Source organism: Schistocerca serialis, chromosome 1 (genome assembly GCF_023864345.2).
Source record: "Schistocerca serialis cubense isolate TAMUIC-IGC-003099 chromosome 1, iqSchSeri2.2, whole genome shotgun sequence".
Taxonomy (NCBI): domain Eukaryota; kingdom Metazoa; phylum Arthropoda; class Insecta; order Orthoptera; family Acrididae; genus Schistocerca; species Schistocerca serialis.
In genome coordinates this window covers 1,170,007,260-1,170,029,677 of record NC_064638.1, presented here as the reverse complement: position 1 = coordinate 1,170,029,677, position 22,418 = coordinate 1,170,007,260, and the positions used below count along the sequence as shown (strand labels likewise).

Sequence of the window (22,418 nt, the reverse complement as noted above, 5' to 3'; positions counted from 1 at the left end):
GAAATTTCAATGGTATTTATTTCAGTAAAATTATACATAAACATTCAGTTAATGTAATACTAAGAAATTTTCAGCCTTTTCATTGATGTTAGTTGATTTATAAATTAAATACTTAGGCAGTAAAACACAAAGTTCATAAAAGGGGAGGTGGTAAGTCACAAACATGTGAAACAGCATACTGGGACATACAGACATAAACAGTAGATTATGAATGATAATTAATGTAACAAATTATTTAGGAAATTAGTCATCTGTTGTACCATGGAACATGTTCGCTGTACACTACCATTATATGACGTTTATTAACAGGTCGATAAAAGACAAAAGTGATATATTTTCAGTATTTACATAGCTACATTTACACAAGATGGCAGCTCTCTTAATTAGTCCTCCAAGAGCAGATGGAATAAGGTGAGTAAAACAGATGAAATACACAATTCAAAAGGTACTTTCTGAACATATACTTCTAAGAGAACTTTATGTATGTCACAGGTCTAATTTATTGAACAGTAAAATGTTCAAGAAGACAAAGTGAGTGGAATTTCACTGCCACTAAATTTGCAGTTCTACTGCCAAGTTAGTATTAAGATAGAACCTTATTGGGAAACTGATGGGCACCAAATAGGTGCACATCCTGAAGTACTTCACATTTAATCCATACTGTTCTGCTTTAAACTAGGCGAATAAACTGTTAATACGATGTAACTCTGCTCATATACAAAATGGCTGGTTTCATTCCAATTCAGAAGTTTAATTTTTTTGCACACATTATTTATTAAACTGGTTTCTTAATCCTGCTATAATAGACTCTACATTTCAACAAAAACTACAACTTGACAGGCTAAACTGCATAACCAACGGGCTTCTGAAACTACAAAGAGTGACATCTTCTCTGAAACTTACAAGTCAGGCTCCGAACATATGCTGTTGCATGGCAAGGGTCCTACCAACTTCCAATGTCAAGGCATATCCCTGATCCATCTTTCCCTATACAGTAAATGGTCATTTCATACATTTTTACATTATTTAACACAATTTTACAAATAAGTGGCTCATAATCTTCTAAATACAGACGAACATTTCCTATTATCGATGGCACCATCCAGCTAAGATGACTCAAACTTACAGTGGGCAGTACTACACCACAGTAACAATGCAATGGTTTTTTTTTAACAATTCAGTGTTGTGTTAAGATCACTTGGCATTAATTATATGACCTTTTGTCAATGGTAATGCCTGCAGCTGGCCATCCTCTTCGCTCAAAGCCAACAGCGGAGCGGCATACTTCAATTGCTGCCTCGACAGTGAGCTGAACACCCCTTTCATCTGAGAGTTCTGGGTTAAGTTCTACAATATCAAAAGCTGCCATACGTCCGGTGCGATGAACTTCCTCCACAATCTGCAGTCCCTCTCGTAGTGTCAGTCCACCTCGTACTATGCAAGATGCAATTTAATGTAAATAAGCATAGTAAACATGAGGTTGCACTTAATGGTAATAATGAAATTAGAAATAGGAATGAATTTCATAGAGAAGTATATAGCAAGGCTTTATGTCAGAGAAGGCTGCAACATCAACCTTACATACTGTTAATGCACATCTTGCAAAAATAAAGGACATAAAAGCATTAGTTCTATTTAAGGATAAGTTGAAAAAGGTGCTAGTATTTAATAATTTCTGTAGCATTGTAGAATATATTAATTACTCATACTGGCAGAAGTCTGCCACTTTCATACACAAAAAGCATTGACGTCACTGGTGATTTTATTAAATTCACCAATCATTTCTCTGCAAAATAAGAAGCTGGAGAGAAATTGAACCATCTGCCTTGCAATGAAAAATGAGCTGACAGAAAAAAAAACAACACCAAAAAATAATAAATGCAGAGTAATGAAATTTCAGAAATACGCTTCCTAGGTAACATATTTCAGTGATTAACATCATTGCAAGATCACATGTTAATGTGCGCATGAGATAAGCCATTGCAAATGTGAAATGCTGATACATTAATATTTGGTGTAGCTGCCAGAATGTTGAATGGAAGAATGCAAATGTGTTGTATAGGTGCTGGATGTCAGCTTGTGAGGTGGAGTTCCATGCCTGTTGCAGTTGGTTAGTCATACAGGAACAGTTAACACTAGTTGTGGGTGACATCGGAGTTGTCGTCCAACGATGTCCCATATATGTGCTAAAGCCTATAAGTAATGGTCAAAGTAGATGTCATGCACTGGAATATAAGTAGCTTAAACACTGAGACTTTAAACAAGAAAAGCTCCAAAACAGATGAATTGGAAATCATTCTGACAGACTGTGCAAATAACACAACTGTTTGTTTAAATAAGCACTGGTTTACTGAGAACACAATCAAAAATTTTAAACAAAATAGAGACCTTCAGATTGGCAAGTAGGTTTTGCAGAAGAAACAAGTCACATAGAGGCTCAAGTATACTTCCACATAGTGATATAAATTATGAGATTAGAAATTGCTTTAGTTATTTAAATGGAGAATGTGTGTGTGAGAGCTATTGTGTAGAAATAGCAGACTCACTAATAAATGTTATAATAATCTGTATATTAAGACTCCCAGGGAGACCAGCAACAGAACTATTCTTATCTAAGCTTCAAATTATGCTGGAAGACATTTGTAGAGAAAAAAAAGAAAAAATTGTAATAGCTGCTAATTTTAATATTGAATCAAAAAGAGACAGTGGCCAATCAGCAACCTGTACTGATAATGTTCTAATTAATTGGGTTGGGTTGTTTTGGGGAAGGAGACCAGACAGCAAGGTCATCGGTCTCATCGGATTAGGGAAGAACGGGGAAGGAAGTTGGCCGTGCCCTTTGAAAGGAACCATCCCGGCATTTGCCTGGAGCGATTCAGGGAAATCATGGAAAACCTAAATCAGGATGGCCGGACACGGGATTGAACCGTCATCCTCCCAAATGCGAGTCCAGTGTCTAACCACAGCGCCACCTCGCTCGGTCTAATTAATTATTTATATGAAGATGTATATAAATGTTATCTATTTCTAGGTATTTCAGATCATTGTGCATTATTCATTGAGCTGCCACAGACAGACAAGAACATTTCAAGTATGGTATGAGGATCCATATGAGAAGGAATTTTAGCAAAGAAAACTTGCTAATATTTAGTAATAAGCTAAAAGAGAAAAAATGGCCTTTTGATCATTGTAATTCAAGTGATGAAACCTTCGAGAAATTCCTAAATAGTTTCCTACGTGTTTTTAATGAAATATTTCACCTAGACTCTACGGCAATAAAATGAGAAATTAAAGTTTCCAGTGTAAGGAAAAGGCAACTGCACAGAGAATTAAAATATAATAAAGATACTGATTTCATTGAGTATGTTAAGACTCTATAAAACCATAACAAAAAAGTCGTCAAGGCAGCAAAAGCAATTTGCAAATAACAGGCTAATTTTAAACCATAAAAATAGGACAACGGGTACGTGGTCAGTCATTAAATCTGAGTTAGGTGTTAAAGCCTGTAACTAAGAAGTTTCAAAAATTGACACTGAAGGAAATACTACAGTAAGTCCAACTCAGATACTTAATGAATCCTTTATAAATGTGGTAAAGTCTGTTGTAGATGTAAATCCTTTTGGCCTAAATGAAAACTCTGAAAACTTTACAAACTCTTTAAAAAGTGTTTGTGAAGGATGTAGAAAATACAATCCTAACATTAAAAAACTAAAAAATCTGCAGGTTGGGATGGAATACTCACTGTAGTTATTAACAGTACACAATAAAATGCAAATCTACTAGCTCAAATAATAAATCATTGTTTTGAAGATGGCTGTTTCCCAGAGGTACTGAAATATGCTGTAGTCAAACCACTCATCAAGAAGAAGTCAAGAGAGATCATGAAAAGTTATCATCCTATCTCAGTTCTATCTAAAATATTTGAAATAAGTAAGTCTAAAGTATTTGAAAACTTACTGTTGCCCAAATCCAAAGCTTCACTGCAAAATATTCTATTATTCTAAACAATTTGGATTTCAACAGTGGGAAAACACCACAGATGTAGTGAGCAGTTTCACTGAGAAAATAAGTACATCTTTAGACAAGAGAAATAAAGTGGCAGGAATTTTCTGTGACCTCACTAAGGCGTCTGATTCTGTAAACCATGCATTGCTTATTTACAAACTCGACAGGTATGGCATCAGTGGCAGAGCCCTACAATGGCTTAAATCCTACTTATCAAACAGAAAGCAAAGAATTAGCATCTCTTTAAATGGCGTAATTTTCTGACGGGGATAAAATATCTCAGCATGTTCCACAAGGCTCCATATTAGGCCCAGTCCTATTTCTCTTCTATGTTAATGACTTACCACTAAATATAAGTTCCCCATCAGTTCTGTTCGCAGATGATACTTCTGTCTTAGTTGAAAATCAGGATTCAGAAAAAAATTCTCAAATCTGTGATCAGTACCATCAGCATCTTAATATCTTGTTTTCAGCTAAATGGGTTGAATCTATACATATCTAAGACTCACATGATGCAATTCAAACTCAAACAGTCACGATGTGAGCAGATTAAGATTGTTCACAACAACCTAGTTACAGAAGAAGCTGACTCAGTCAAATTCTTTGGTATAATATAGACAAAAATTTGAGCTGGCAGGCACACATTGAGTACCTAGCAAACAAACAGAGTAGTTTTGAATTTGCACTGCAAATGTTGTCAATTGCAATTGACATGGACTCACAAAAAGTAGCATATACAAGCTACTTTGAATCCATTACTAAGTACAGTATTGTTTTTTGGGAAACTCGATGAACAGTGAGGATACTAAAAACACAGAAAAAAAAATCATTCAGAACGATGCCTTCAGTTATTTAGAAAATTTAAAATATTAACTCTGCCCTCTATCTTTTTATACACTAGACATGAATTATTTGAGGGAAACCATTTTGTTCATTCACATGTTACTAGAAACAAAGAAAATTTCATGCTCCCCACCCATTGCCTCAAACTGTATACCCAGAACTGCAATACATGGGGATGAAAATTTATAATAAATTAAAAGGGAACTAGTTAATGCAGATGAATTTAGGTAAGCTTAAAATAAAGCTATATAAGGCACTGACACAGAAATGTTATAACTCAGTGGATGAATTCATACAGGACGAACTGGAAATTTGAGCTGGATACAATGTATGATATATTCCAAGAAATATCATTATAGTGTTATTGTTTGTTTTAGTGCTATTACTTATTCATGTAAAAATCATTGTAACTGTATTATAAATACTTGGCATGTCTCCTGTATGCAAACCAAATGGATTGCAAATGCACGTCATGAAATGAATAAACCACAACTCCACAATTCGATTTGGTTGGTTGGTTGGTTGGTTGGTTGGTTCGTTTGGGTTACAAAAGGACCAAACTACAGAGCCATCAGTCCCTTTTTCCTGATGCAAGCAAGGCTCAAGGTATAAAAACACCCAAAGTATGTATGGGAAAGTAAAAGGGGGAAAAGGAATTGGGAACCACACCTAAAAAGAAAACTAATGAAACAAACAGAAAATGGGGGAAACATACACCACAAGGAAAAGTAGAAGAAGGTATTAAAACCACAGAGCAGATGGTCTGCGGCTGATCACAATAATAAAAGAGGATTAGCCAGCTACTCTGCAACACATTAAAATGTCCACCTAAGAAGACAAGGTGAGATGAAAACATGTAGAAAAGATGACCACCAAGACAAACAAGTGCAAAGAAAGTGCGACAGAGTTAAAATGGAGGGAGGGTGGCAGCCTTGGAGAGAAGGCTAAATGCCCATCCTTAGATGGTACAATCAAAACCCCCGTCACGAATAAAACGTAAAACTAAATCTGCTGTTGAGGCATTGTTGTCCAACACCGAAGGTAGGGTGCTGGGAAGGTTAAAAGTCTGCCGCAGAGGGGCTAAAAGTGGGCAGTCCATCAAGATGTGGACGATAGTCGTATGTGAGCCACAGTGACACCGAGGTGGGTCATCACGACAGAAGAGGTAGCCATGTGTAAGCAACATATAGCCAATGTGGAGCTGGCAGAGAACCATAGAGCCCTGCGAGAGGCCTGCATGGAGGACTTCCACACAAACGTAGTCTCCTTAAGAGCATGCAGTTTGTTGTGCATTCTGAGATTATGCCATTCTGCCTCCCAAAGCTGAAAAACCTTGCAGCGTAATAATGATCGCAGGTCAGTTATGGGAATGCCGATCTCCAGAAGCAGTTTCCACGTAGCCTGTTTGGCCAGCCTGTTGTCAAGTTCATTTCCTGGGATTCTGACGTGGCCTGGGGTCCACACAAACACCACAGAATGACTGGACTATTCCAGGGCATAGATGGACTCCTGGATGGTCACTACCAGGAGATGGTGGGGGTAGCACTGGTTGATAGCTAGTAGGCTGCTCAAGGAGTTAGTATAGAGAAGAAACGACTTGCCAGGGCATGAGTGAATGTGCTCAAGAGCACGAGAAATGATTGCCAGCTCTGCAGTGAAAACACTGCAGCCATCTGGCAAGGAGTACTGTTCAATATGTCCTTCATGAACATATGCGAAGCCAATGTGACCATCAGCCATCGAACCGTCGGTGTAAACCACTTCATGGTGCCGGTATATGCCAAGAATCGAGAGGAAGTAACAGCAGAGAGCCGCACGGTTAACTGAGTTCTTAGGACAATGTGAAAGGTCCAGGCGAAGCTTTGGCCTAGGTGTACATCATGGAGGTGTACGTGACTGAACCTCGAGTATAGGTGGTAAAGGCAAGGACTCCACTTCAGACAGAAGAGATTGGATGCAAACCACAATCGTAAATGTAAGCCCTGACCTGGACCTCCAACATGGGAGATGAACCACAGTGGGACGGATAAGGAGACAGTAATTCGGATGATCAGGAGAACTACGAATGTGTGCAACATAACTGGCGATCAGTTGTGCATGCCTAACCTTCAATGGAGGGACTCTGCCCTCCACCAGGACGCTGGTCACCGGACTCATCCTAAAAGCTCCCGTTGCCAGTCTAACACCACATTGGTGCACTGGGTCGAGTAAACAAAGCGCTGAGGGTGCTGCTGAACCATAAACTGGACTACCATAGTCAAGATGGAATTGAACAAGGGCTTTGTAGAACTGCAGCAGCATGGACCGATCTGCACCCCAGTTGGTGTTGCTAAGACAGCGGAGGGCACTTTTGCTTCAGCTGACGAAGATGAGGAAGCCACATCAGTCTGGTTCTGAAAGAATGGTAAGACGCTCACAAAAGTGCACAACACACGACTTCGCGGCTGAAAACTGGAAACCGTGGGCTAGAGTCCGTGACTGCGTCTTGTGCATGGCTCCCTGTAGCGCCGCTCAGCGACACCAGTACTGGAGGAGCAGTATGAAATGCAGAAGTCGTCTGCATACAGAGAAGGTGCGATGGACGGCCTGACAACTGCTGCTAGACCATTAATGACCACTAAAAATAGAGATACATTCAATAAAGAGCCATGCGGGACCCCATTCTCCTGGATATGGGGGGAAACTATGGGAGGCACCAACTTGGACACAGATAGTATGGAGCGACAGGAAATTTTGGTTAAAAATTGGGAGCAGGCCCTGGAGACCCCACTCATATAATGTGGCAAGGATATGATGTCGCCAGGATGTGTCGTAAGCGTTTTGTAAATAAAAAAGATGGCAACCAGGTGTTAGCGTCTGGAGAAAGCTGTTCGGATGGCAGATTTGAGGGACACAAGACACAATGGTAGAGCGACCCTGGTGGAAACTGCCCTGGCATGGAGCCAGTAGGCCAAGTTACTCCAGGACCCAACACAACAGCCGACTTACCATACATTCTAATAGCTTACAAAAAATGTCGGTGAGGCTGATGGGGCGATAGCTACCCACATCAAGTGGGTGTTTGTCAGGTTTGAGCACCGGAATGATGGTGCTCTCTTGCCATTGTGATGGAAAGACACCATCGCACCAGATCTGGTTGAAAATGACGAGGAGATGTCGCTTGTAGTCAGATGAGAGATGTTTGATCATCTGACTCTGGATACGATCTGGCCCATGAGCTGTGACGGGGCAATCTACAAGGACGCTGAGGAGCTCCCACTGTGTAAATGGAGCATTATAGGGTTGACTGTGATGTTCAGTGAACGAGAGGGCTCTCATTTTCATCCACCATTTGAGGGTGTGAAATGCTGAGCGATAATTCTCCGACGCGGAGGCTCGAGCATAGTACTAAGCAAAGAGCTTGGCAATTGTGTTTGCATCAGCAGATAACATGCCATTGATATGAAGGCCAGTGACACCTGTCGGGGTCTGGCAAGCACAAACACGTCTGATCTTCGTCCAGAGTTGGGAAGGTGACGTATGGCACCCAATGGTCACGACTTACCTCTCCCAACATTCCTGTTTCCATCTTTTTACAAGCTGGCAAATGCAGGCATGGAGCCATTTAAAAGCTATTAGCTGCTCTAGGGAAGGGTGCCGCTTATGTCACTGTAGAGCTCACCGACGCACTTTAAAGGCCTCAGTGATTTCCAGCGACCACCAAGGTACTGACTTTCGACGGGGGTACCGTAAAGAACAAGGGATTGTGTATTCTGCCACACAAACGATTGTTCTAGTGACCCGCTCAACTACCACATTGATGGTACCATGTGGAGGAGATTAAACGGTGACAGCAGAGGTGAAAGCTTCCCAGTCTGCCTTGTTTAAAGCCCGTCTTGGTAGATGTCTGGGGGAATGGCGCTGGGGGAGTGACAGGAAGATGGGAAAGTGGTCACTACCACACAAGTAATTGTGGGCTCTCCAGTGGACAGACGGGAGAAGTCCTGGGCTGCAGAGGGCTAAATCAATGGCCGAGTAAGTGCCATGAACCACACTGAAATGTGTGGAGGCCCCAGTGTTTAAGAGGCAGAGGTCAAGTTGAGACAGGAAAGTTTCTACATCTCTACCTCAGCCAGTAAGCACATTACCACCCCACAAGGGGTTATGGACGTTAAAATCTCCCGAAAGTAGGAAAGGTTTAGGGAGTTGTTGAATCAGCGCAGCCAATGCATTCAGGGCTACTGCATCATCTGGAGGAAGATATTCTTTGCAGACAGTTATTTCCTGCGTCGTTCTTATCCTGAGAGCCACAGCTTCAAGAGGGGTTTGAAGGGGCGCAGGTTCACTGCATACTGAGTTCAGAACATAGACACAAACTCCACCTGGTACGCTATTATAGTCTCTACGGTTCTTGTAATATCCACTATAGCTGCGAAGGGCAGTTGTCTGCATTGCAGGGAACCAGGTTTCCTGGAGGGGAATGCAGAAAGCTGGTGTAAAGCTTAAAAGTTGCCGTAGCTCAGCAGGATGGTGGAAAAAACCGCAGCAATTCCACTGGAGGATGACTGTATTGTGAGCCTGGGAAGGCATGAAGCACACGAGGCAGGTTACGCCTCAGGGTCACCTGCTGCCACTGATTGAGTACTTGTATTCTTTCCTATTGTGGATGAGGCATCAGTGAGATCCAGATCCTCAGGGGACACTAAGATCTCCACCTCATCCTCAGGTGCAGAATTGGTAGAGAGTGGTGGTATTGGGGACACCGGAGGGTCCTTTTTCTTAGCAGACTTCTTTGTTTGCTTGCCCTCTCGCTTCCCTTTAGTAGCTTGCTGGGAGTATTCAGGCACAGAGGAAGACCATGAAGCTCTTCATCCAGCAGCTTTTGGCTCCTTTCACCACTGGTGAGTGTCCACTGTGAAATTAGTGGAGACTTTGGGAGAAAGGGTCCCAAAGGACCCCTTCTGTACAAGAGCGGAGGGCGCATTGTTTGTGGCACAGAGTGTGGTACGCCTGGTACTTGTGACGGCGATGGTTATGTAGTTGCAGCATATGTGGACGTCAACCGAACGTGGTGTAACTGTTCAAATTTACGTTTAGCCTCTTGGTAAGTCAACAGGTCCACGGTCTTTTACTCCATGATTTTCCACTCATTTTGGAGTACTGTGTAGTCTGGCTAGCAGGGAGAGTGCTGCTCTCCACAGTTGATACAAGTGGGAGGAGGCGCACATGGAGTATCTGGATGCAGTGGACGTCTGCAGTCTCGACATGTGGCGCTGGAAGTGCAGCAGGAAGACGTGTCTGAGTCTCCAGCACTTAAAGCGCCACATAAGGGGAGGGATGTATGGTTTAACGTTACAATGGTAAACCATCACCTTGACCTTTTCAGGCAATGAATCACCCTCAAAGGCCAAGATGAAGGCACCAGTAGCAACACTGTTGCTTTGGTTCCCCTGCAAATGCGCTGGTTGAAATTAACACCCCGCTGTTCTAGATTGACACGGAGCTCATCATCAAACTGCAATGGAAAATAATCCCCTGGACCATATTGAGGCTTTTATGGGGAGTGATGGAAACAGGAATATCACCCAGCTGGTCAAAAGCTAATAACGCCCGGGATTGGGCTGGAAATGCTATGTGAATCAAGACTGCACCGCTTCTCATCTTGGACAGCACTGTCATTTCCCCAAACTTATCCTCAAGATGTTCAATAAAAAATTGAGGCTTTGTAGGTAGTAAGGAGTCCCGTCCATTTGCTACAGACTAAATACTGAGGCAAATATGGCTCTCTTCTATCTATAGCCCTATGTCCCTCCTATGGTGTAGTGTGGGAGGGAAGCAATTTAGGGTCATATCTGTCAGCATTGTACTTGATCTTGCCCTTCTTAGAGACTGCTGGTGCCTTACGGTGGCCAGCAATAGATGACTTACTTCGCTTCACTGCAGGTCATCTGCCCTGATGCCACCTCTCCGATCTGGGGCTCTCCCCATGGGTGCCACCCAGCCACAGCAAAGGCCACCTGGCATGATGGCCGTTGCCAGGAGTCCTGATGCCCCAGGAAGGCAGGCATCTACTCCTTGGCATACATGGGGAGTTTACAGCTCAGGCATCAGTAGTGCAGTGCGACCCCTGTGTTGTCAGGGGGCTACCACCAAATGTGTACATGACAGGCCCACCACAAGGGACTGGCTACTGTGCTGAATATTGGGCGCAGAGAAATCCAATGTTGTCATGCGGGTGAAAGAGGACAGGAGACAATGGAAGAAGATGATGTACCCCGAAAGGTGACCTCGCCCAAACAGTTGAATTGCAGATGGAGATGCAAAGCCATGACAAGAGGTTCAGGAGATCGAATCTAAGGGCACAATGGATAACTCGTGCACCACTTAAGGCATCCTTCCCCATATGGCCCGCACTTCTGTAGAATTTCAAAAGTGGCGGCTCAGACCATAAAATGGGACCTGAACTTATAGGGCCAAGAAGTGAGAGACTCCTTTTAATCACCTCTTACAACAGGCAGGGATACCTCGGGCCTATTCTAAACCCCGGACCCACAGGGTGGTTCAATCTGGTTATTGAGCAGGCCAAGGCACCATTTCAGCATTCTGTAAAGCATGTTGTGCTACAACAGCGATATTTGGGTGGGTGTTATCCTGCTGGAAAACACTCCCTGGAATACTGTTCATGAATGGCAACACAACAGGTCAGATCACCAGAATAACATGCAAATTTCCAATGGATAACCATAAGAGTGCTCCTGCTGTCATATAAAATTGCACCCTAAATCATAACTCAAGTTGTAGGTCCAGTATGTCCAGCATGCAGACAGGTTGGCACCAGGTCCTCCACTGGCCTCCTCCTAAGCAACACATGGCCATCACTGGCATCAAGACAGAAACAGCTTTCATTAGAAAACACAACAGACCTCCATCCTGCCCTTCAACGGCACTTTGCTGAAGTCACAAGTGGTGGTTGTTCGTTGTCAGTGGAATGCGTGCAACAGGGCATCTGTGTCAGAGCTGTTCTTGAAGTTGTAACAGCTCATTATGTCACTATAGTGCCAATTGCTGCCAAAATTTCTGCTACAGTTCCAGTACGATGAGCCTGAGCTGTACATTGAACAGAATGGTCTTCCCTCCTGGTAGTGCCACGTGACCATACGGAGCCCAGTCTTCTTGCAACTATACGTTCCCATGTCTTTCTGCAATACTGAGGAAGGAACATAAAGCTTCTCACAGCCCTATTACAAGACCTCATTCAAATTCAGTGAGGTGTTGATAATGGGTTCTTTGTCACCTTAAAGGTATTCTTGACCAACATCAAATCACCACATCTTATCTCAAAGGTAACTCACACTCATGACTGTTGCAGCATGTATTTAAAGCAAGCCTGATTTGCATCCTTATAGTGGTGCTCCTATTGGCATTCTTATGCCACTGGCACAAAATTTTAATGACATCATCTTTCTCATTTAGAAACACACCCACCAACTTTCATTTATATTACACAATTCCTTCCTGGTGTTGCAATTCTATTTTCCCGTCAGTGTTTAAGTCACTGCCACATGACAGTCACATTCAAGTCAGAGCTGTTAGGGGTAGTGCTCATCTGTGCATGAGGCATGCTTGCTTGTGTGAGTATGTGTGTGTTTTCTTTGCTGAAGAAGGCTTTGGCTGAAAGCTATTACATGTTATAGTTTTCTCGTTGTGCCTGTGTGCAACTCAATAGATCACCCTTACGGTGAGCAGCAATCTATCCTTTTTGTGAGTAGCAATCTATCCTTTTTCTAACATTGCTCATAAGCCAAAAGAAAACTGCACTTAATTAATATGAGAACATTACATTATTTGTTTGCTGTGATGTGGCCATTATAATTAAGGCTTGCTGGGCAATGATTAAATGCGTATAAAATGTCACAGCTTTGGAAGGTTTAGTTTTGTTACATCCATGTTCCATGGATCATTATAGTGATATCTCACTATGGTGTGGAAAGTAACATGGTGACCATTTACCCTGATCAGCCATAACATTATTACCACCTAATAGCCGGTATGTCCACTATTCGCACAGATAACAGCAGTGACATGTCATGGCATGGAACTAATGAAGCCTTGCTAGAGCACTTGAGGGAGTTGGCACCATATCTACACACACACGTACACACACACACACACACACACACACACACACACACACACACACACACACACGTCACTTAATTCCCATAAATCCTGGGAGGGGGTCAACGATCTCTGATGCCACAGCCAATCACATCCCAGATGTGTTTGATCGTGTTCAGACTTGGCACACAAATAGTGTACAATATTCCTTAGCAGTCATGGTGCCTTGCATGAGCTCCATTGGACCCGCGGATGCCAATGTGAAAGCTCCCCAGAGCATAATGCAGCCGCTTTGTCTCCATCCCACAATACAGGTATCAAGGAGCTGGTCCCCTGGAAGATGATAGATTCACGCCTTCCTATCGACATGAAAAAGAAGGTATCAACATTCATCAGACCATGCAATGCTCTGCCATGTGCCAACGTCCAGTGCCGATGGTCACATGCCCATTACAGTTCTATTTCCCAAAGTCATGGCTGATTGAATGATTGGGGGACTAAACGGTGAGGTCATCTGTCCTGTGATTCAAAAGTAACTTGTGTCTCTGCTAATAGTGGGCAGATCCAGTCAGAGAGGTCGAACTACAAAGTGAGGAAGCTAAAAACACACACAGTAAAAGGCATAAAAGGGTACGCCAAATCTGAAAACTGGAAAAACAGAGGGATAAAAGAGCAGTCTTTGCAAGGGGAATGGTCATGGGTGCCAGACGCAGAAAACATGAAGAAAGGTGCCAACCACAACCATCGTGCCCCTGCTCCAGGAGTAAAGCGAAACATTGTAACTGAAAATAAAAACCGCTTCCACATAGGAAAGCGAGGACCAGTTCAACCATCCATGAATTGTCAGGTAATATTAAAGACAAAGAATCTGAGATACTGTTCTTAGTACAAAGGGCCAAAAGAAAGGACATTCCACAAAAATATGGGGTACTGTTAGCCAGGCTCCAGAGCCACACTGTGGGGGTGGCTAATTACACAAGAGAAAACAATAGGTGAGTCTATTATGACTAATGCGTAGATGCCAGAAGACAGGAGTCTCTTTGGTTGTGTGGAATTTATAACTGACAGCAATAGTGCACCAGATCTCATTCCACTTTTGGGCAAAGAGTGATCTGATGCGCATCTGCATATCATGAAAGGGAATGGGGGAAAGTATCTGCCTCTCTAGCCAAAAAGTGAGCCAGTTCATTCTATGGGATGCCCACGTGACTTGGCACTGAGACAGCTGAGCAGGAAGCACTGCCAAGGGCAGAGAGGAGGACATGAAGAGCAGAGACCAAAGGGTGACAAGAGTAGCACTGGTCCATGGCCTGCACGCCACTCATTGAGTCAGTACATATTAAAATACTGTACAGGGAGGCCTGCATAACAAAAAGGAGAACCCTGTTAATGGCTAGCAGCTCTGCTATGGGCACACTACATGATTCTGTCAGTAAATGGTGTTCCATGCCAGTAGGAGACGTGTATCCTGTCTTATCTATTGTTCTAGAACCATCAGTGTATAAGATTGTAGCACCCTGGAACTCTGCAAGGCTGGAACGTAAAAGACACCGGAGTATCATAGGGGTGACACAGACCTTAGGACCCTGGAACAGGTCGGTTCTAATTCATGGTCTACGCACCATTCAAGGGGAAGAGGTAGGGGGCTGGGGGGGTGGGTGTGGTAGGAAATACGTGGGGTACATTCCAATGAGTGGACACAAGATCCCGATAGAGGGAAGTGAGACACATTCCAGCCAGCAATCCCACCTAATTTACAAAGAGGACGGGATACACGGGACTGTCAGGAAATCATCTAATGGTGTTTGTGTAAGAAACCAGGAGTTAGCTCTATCATATCTGTAGAAGGGGAATCCCTGCTTTCCTCTTTTACTGCTTCTCGCTTCTCAATTTGCAGATCAGCAGGTCTTTGATCAGCATCTTATCAGCTTCATAAAGACTTTCAATATACTCTTTCCACCTATCCTGAACTTCGCGTGGGTTGCTTAATACAGTTCTAGCTTTCCTTTCTATCTCCGCATTAGGTTTGTTAATCTCTTCCTGAAACACTATCTCCACTACTCAATACATCACTTTGTACTTGTCTTTCATCTCCAGTGTCTGAATTCCCAAGCAGATTTCCCTCATCCATTTTTCCCTGGCCTGATCAGTTACACTTCTCAGCTAGTTGTCCACACCCTGTATTGTCATTTTCCTCCCTTAGTTTGTGTATTTTTCTGTTGATGACAACAAATTTCATAGGGGAGTAAATGTACTGTAAGGCTGTTGTTGATGTGCCCACCTGTTTAAAGACTGACTTAGAACTAAACTTGTATCATGTGCATAAGGATTTACATCAAATTACAGAATTTATAACAGTTGAAATGGGGAAGTGTGTAGCATCATTTGTTGAGATACATGTTGCATACCTTTGGGAAGCCACATACTCAATACATTTTACACAAATCTGACAAAGTTTTAAACTAAAATTAGACTGGATATACCCGATCTGCTTGGAATGAACACACAACAAGGATACAGAGAAGCAGCAGGCAAGGAAAAACATTTAAACACACAAAGTATATAATATGACCGCCAACTCTGGCAGCTCAGACCAGAATGCATTCTGGTTTCTCTTTCTTTTCCTGGCTAAGGCTGTAGTCAAAAGGTTACATGTAGGTGTCTTAATTGCACCTGCCTGCAACTTAATGTGTCATCTCTATTGTAAGCAGCAATCTATCTTTTCCTACATTATTATTAAATGAGATATGCAAGCCCATAGTAATAATTATGGGGGAGGGGGGGGGGGGTGATCAGATTATGTTAGGAACAAGTGAAAAAAGTGAGAAAGTATTTTTAACATCACATGGTTGAAGTAATGTGACACCAACTTGCACAGTAGGTAATTGTTTAAATCAACACCATCACTAGTAAATAAATCTGATAAACAAGCCCAGAAATCACACCAAATGTATAAGGGAATTAATTTTTGAGCTTGTGCTAATAGAAGAAAGAGTAATCAGCATGGACACCAAGTCTACTCAGTAGAAGACCATACAACAACCTAAATAACAAATAAAAACTGCATTATTATTTGTCTTCTGAAGCTCCACCAATCCACAATTAGTAAGGCCTGTTTAAAAAAATGTTTCTCTCCATCGTAAGTCTCCTACGTCGCAATCTTCACTCCTATGATGCATCCTTTGTTTAGAGTCCCTACTGCGTAAAATTTTAATATTCACCAATCCAGTTGCAGCTTTTCCAGCAGTTACATGAAGAAGAAATGTCTGTTTTTCCTTCCAGTATCAATTATTTGTTCACATCAACTAATCAGTTCTTCATTTCTATTTCTCTTACTCTAACATAATCTAATCGATCTTATCTTAATCTTCATTAATAACTACTCACCTACTCATGTTTATAAACCAACCAGACATATCATTCCCCATGTTTATCCACAATAAGCCTGAGTTAAGCCACTCTGCTAATCACATATCCTCAAACCTACTGTTAAGATAGATATGAAACAGACAAGATTCACATGTCACTTAATGCATCCAGTGTCTTCTTCCACTGGATGTCCACATCCCATTCCATTATTATAACAACAATTAACACTGTGCACTGATATTACATTAAATAGTTGGTTACATGTGCAACAATTATAAAAGTTGCAGAAAACTATTACACTTGTTTGTAAATCTTTCTATAGCATTTCCTTCTCTAATCTTGATCAAATACATCAACTTCTTAAAGGTCACTTGCAACAGTGGCCAAAACATTGGACTATAAAACATGATGACACAGTCACTTATCTGTTAAAAGCTTTATTAGGCTTATCATAATCCACTGTTCAATTTCAGTGATACCAGTTTATACGTAATTAACACTACAGGCATTTCTGCTGCCTCCTGCTTGAGCACCCTAAGCCACAAAATACTCTACATTGTTTTTGGGAAGTTTGGAAAGTAGGAAAGGGGTAATGACAGAACTCAGCTGCGGTGGACAGTTTGAGCTGGTAAGACTGCTGCCCGTGAAAGACAGGGTTTGAGTTACAGTTCGGCACACAGTTTTAATCTGCCAGTAACTCTCAAACCATCACACATTCTGCTGCAGAGTGGAAGATTCATTCTGGAAATATTCCTCAACACAAGAAATTGAAAATTCTTTTAAGCCCAAGTGAAGTGCTCACAATAAAGCCAATCCCGAAATTGGGTAACAGGAGGTATGGTGTGCCTGGAAATATGTTCCTTACAAATTCATTCTGAAGTGAACACTGAGGGACATTGCATCAGTATAATTCCTACACAGATTTTATGGGTAATAAGCCAAATAGTCAATGGCCAGGCATAAAACCACTGAATCCTTGGATTAAAATACTGAACCAAACGATTTAGAAAGTTAAATGACTGAAAGACCAGGATGCAATAAGAACAATATGAAAAGGACAGATTGCTACTCATCAAATGAAATAAGCATTGAGTCATTTACAGGTACAATTAAAAAAAATACTAGAAATATTTCAGCTTTTGAATAAAGTCCTCCTTTAGTAGTAGAAAACACACACACATTCATACAAGAACAGCTCTCACACACAAGGCCACTGTCCCCAGGTACCAAGGCCAGTCAGGCCTTAGTGAATGGAGACAGAGGCCACATGTGTGCACACATTGTTTTTGTGTAAATGTGGGTGAGTTTTCTACTTCTAAAGGAGGACTTTGACTGAAAGCTGAAATATTTCTAGTATTCTTTTTCATTGTGTTTGCCTGTGGCTCAATGCCTCCTGTAAGTAGTGAGTAGCAGTCTATCCTTTCTAGTTTGAAAAGTTAAGTCTAGTCAACCTTCCACATCTACGATGCATAGGCCACAAGGATGGGTATCCCAAATAACTGTCAGGCCATTCTCCTCCGAACATAACTGTTAGTACATGTCAACATCAAAGTTTGTCTATTATTATGCTATGATAAAAGGTTGTTTTGGAGAAGTTTCATCATTTAAATAAAGGAATACAATTTTTGCAAAAAAATAGAGCTGCCAGTGAATGCAATGTTGGAAGCCATAATCTAAGACATTTTGACAACAAATTATGCTAATTTCACATTGCTGGCAGGATGATAATTTGTAGTGTGATGGCATTGGAAACCACACGGTTTAGATAGTTTGTTGAAAAGATTGGACTCAAGTTTCCAGCCCTGTTCTGTTGTGATGTGGAGGGGACAGTCAAAGTACATTAACCAATTTATGGCAAACAATTTTGTAACTGTTCTGGAGGATATGTCTGCAACTGTTAAAGTGTCTGCATCTTGTGCATCTGTCAACTGCCATGAATAGATGCTTGTAACCTACTGAAGGGGGCAGGGTGGCAATGAGGTTGATTTGTATGTGATCAAACCTCACTGGAGACATGGAGAAATGTCCAACATCTGCATGTATGTGGCATCTCACCATGCATCAATGGTATCAAAGACACACGAGTTCATACCTGAATGGCCTTTTTTATTAACAGCCACACAAAACAATTGGTTAATAATCTAGTTGTGGCACTTGGCTCTGAACGTGACAGGTTGCGGACACTGTCAAATTCCACTTTGTGAAAGTATGATGAAATGTAGGGCCACGGTCTCCGCTGTGAGACATCACGTCGTATTTCAGAATTTGCATCTTGTACCTTGACCTGCTTCAGTCTCAGTCCCATGGAATGACCACACAGGAAAAGTTGCAGTTGATCTGTTGCTTGGGCCGTAGTGAGATTGTGTGCAGTTCAAAATATTTACCATATTGCAAATGGAGAAAAGTAGTCAGTGACTTTGTTTTGTGTGCCTTTAATAAGATGCAAGTTCATGGTAAATTGACCAACAAATTCAATGTGCTAGAACTGTTGAGGGGAACACTTATCACTGACATCTTGAAAGGCTGGCATGATTGGCTTGTGATCTGTATAGGTTGTTACTGATGGAGTTTTGATCTGGAGGAGGGGGTGGGACGGAAAGGGGGAGGAGGGCAGGGAATACCTCATGTTCTCATGTGGCGCAAACAGCTCACTATTATAAGTACATCATTTTCTTCATCCTGGCTGCAATTTAATTTTTTTTTATTTTTTGGGAGGGTTCAAAATGGCTCTGAGCACTATGGGACTTAACTGCTGTGGTCATCAGTCCCCTAGAACTTAGAACTACTTAAACCTAACGAACCTAAGGACATCACACACATCCAGGCCCGAGACAGGATTCGAACCTGCGACCGTAGTGGTCGCGCGGTTCCAGACTGTAGCGCCTAGAACCGCTCGGCCACCCTGGCCAGCTTTTGGGAGGGGTGGGGGGCTATAAATAAATAAAATAAAACTTCATGTCTGCTGACTTTATGGTGCTCAAGTTGCTTGTAAGAAACTCAAATCAGTCAAGATACAAACTAGAACTACATGCAAAATTGTATGAGCAAGAGTTAGTTTCAAGGGTGAACATAAACATACAACTGGGCCTTCTATCAACTGTTACTCTCATCCAAAAGATGATACTGAAAACTTTACAGAAAACTTCAGTTAACTAATACTGATGTTCCCCAATCATGCTGTCATCATTCAACAACCAATTGGGATAACTACTGTCTTTTAAGAGGGAGACATGGCAAGAAATTCTGCAAAAAATACTACACGCTGTATCTGAAAACCAGTTAGAACAAATAGTTCAGCAGCCCACTCATGATGGACATATATTAGGCCTAATCACAACGAACAACAGAAAATACAGGATGGAATAATGACACTATTATGAAAAGGATAGACTGTACGCACATATGCGTGCGCACACACACACACACACACACACACACACACACACACACACACACACACACACACACACACACACAAAGTCACTGGCTGCCAAGGCTGGCCTCTGCAGCCAGAGACTGTGGTCGTGTGTATGTGTGTTTTGTCTGATTCCAAAGAAGGCCTTTTTCGCTGAAAGCTTACTTGTTTGACAGTTTTTTGTCATGCCCATGTGCGATTCAGCATCTCTACTGTATGGTGAGTAGTAATCCATTCTTTTCATAATATTGCCTAATCACAACAAATAGACCTGACCTCTTTGTAGAACACCATGAGACGATCAATACGTATATGAACTTTAGATCATGTTTAAAAGACTAGTTGACCAAACACTGGATCAATATGTATGTAGTTGAACAATTCATGATGTGGGGTACCTTCAATGATACACAATCACTGTAAAGAAACTTCTAAAGAAACAGCAATAACAGCACTATAGGTGCTAGAGTAACGCTACTTGTGTGTCAGACTTTCACCAAATAGGACTAACACAGACTAATGAACATATGCAAATACAAGCAGCATGAATGGTCAAACTTAGTCTGACCCAAAGGAATGTGTGACAAAAATGCTGAAAAGTGTGAACTGGTAGATGTCAAGTGATAGATTCCACCATGAAAGGCTACTTACAAAGTTTCAAAAACTAGTATCAAGTGAGGAACCAAAGAACATATGACAGCCTCCTAAGCATTGTTTCCACTGTCATGGCAAAGGCAAGACTAAACTCAAGCTCAATGGCATTTAGGGAACCATTTTTTCCACACTACATTTGCAAACGTTATGGGTAACAGAAGAGATACTGAATTTAATTGATGAGAGGAGAAAATATAAAAATGCAGTAAATGAAGCAGGCAAAAAAGGAATACAAACGTCCCAAAAATGAGATCGATAGTAAGTGCAAAATGGCTAAGCAGGGATGGCTAGAGGACAAATGTAAGGGTGTAGAGGCATATATCACTAGGGGTAAGATAGATACTGCCTACAGGAAAATTAAATAGACCTTTGGACGAAAGAGAACCACTTGTATGAATATCAAGAGCTCAGAGGAAAATCCAGTTCCAAGCAAAGAAGGGAAAGCAGAAAGGTGGAAGGAGTATATAAAGGGTCTATACAAGAGCGATGTACTTCAGAGCAATATTATGGAAATGGAAGGGGACGTAGATGAAATGAGAGATATGATACTGCGTGAAGAATTTGACAGAGCACTGAAAGACCTAAGTCTAAACAAGGCCATGGGAGTAGACAAAAAAGGGTTCAAAAGGCTCTGAGCACTACAGGACTTAACATCTGAGGTCATCAGTCCCCTAGAACTTAGAACCACTTAAACCTAACTAAACGAAGGACATCACACACATCCATGCCCGAGGCAGGATTCGAACCTGTGACCATAGCGGTCACGCAGTTCCAGACTGTAGCGCCTAGAACCGCTCAGTCACCCCGGCCAGCAGGAGCAGACAACATTCCATTAGAATTACTGATAACCTTGGGAGAGTCAGCCCTGACAAAACTCTACCATTGGTGAGCAAGATGTGTGAGACAGGCAAACTACCCTCGGACTCCAAGAAGAATATAATTCCAATCCCAAAGAAAGCAGGTGTTGACAGGTGTGAAATTACCAAACTACCAGTTTAGTAAGTCACGGCTGTAAAATACTAACACGAATCCTTTACAGACGAATGGAAAAACTGGTAGAAGCCAACCTTGGGGAAGATCAGTTTGGATTCCGTAGAAATGATGGAACACGTGAGGCAATACTCACCCTACGAATTATCTTAGAAGATAGATTAATGAAAGGCAAACCTACGTTTCTAGCATTTGTAGACTTAGAGAAAGCTTTTGACAATGTTGAGTGGAATACTGTCTTTCAAATTCTGAAGATGGGAGTGGTAAAATACAGGGAGCGAAAGGCTATTTACATTTTGTACAGAAACCAGATGGCAGTTATAAGAGTCGAGGGGCATTAAAGGGAAGCAGTGGTTGGGAAGGGACTGAGACAGGGTTGTAGCCTATCCCCGATGTTATTCAATCTGTATACTGAGCAAGCAGTAAAGGAAATGAAAGAAAAAATTGGAGTAGGAATTAAAATCCATGGAGAAGAAATAAAAACTTTGAAGTCTGCCAATGACATTGTAATTCTGGCAGAGACAGCAAAGGATCTGGAAGAGCAGTTGAACGGAATGGACAGTGTCTTGAAAGGAGGAGGTGGTGGTGGTTAGTGTTAAACGTCCCGTCGACAACGAGGTCATTAGAGACGGAGCGCAAGCTCGGGTTAGGGAAGGATTGGGAAGGAAATCGGCCGTGCCCTTTCAAAGGATCCATCCCGGCATTTGCCTGAAACGATTTAGGGAAATCACGGAAAACCTAAATCAGGATGGCCAGAGACGAGATTGAACCATCGTCCTCCCGAATGCGAGTTCAGTGTGCTAACCACTGCACCACCTCGCTCGGTGAAAGGAGGATATAAGATGAACATCAACAAAAGAAAAACAAGGATAATGGGATGTAATCGAAGTAGTAAATGAGTTTTGCTATTTGGGAAGCAAAATAACTGATGATGGTCGAAGTAGAGGGGATATAAAATGTAGACTGGCAATGGCAAGGAAAACGTTTCTGAAGAAGAGAAACTTGTTAACATTGAGAATCCAGGATGGAATGTAACAATATCAGA

General features: G+C 41.9%; 1 protein-coding gene across 1 annotated transcript in view; it reads right to left on the bottom strand.

Annotated features, from left to right (window-relative positions):
* The window catches only part of LOC126418517 (arginase, hepatic), a 69,114-nt gene continuing 46,696 nt past the window's right edge, over positions 1-22,418 (bottom strand). The window contains exon 7 of the mRNA XM_050085320.1: positions 1-1,434. Coding sequence (XP_049941277.1) covers positions 1,205-1,434 — 230 coding nt within the window. The 3' untranslated portion in view covers positions 1-1,204. The remainder of the gene's footprint in view (positions 1,435-22,418) is intronic.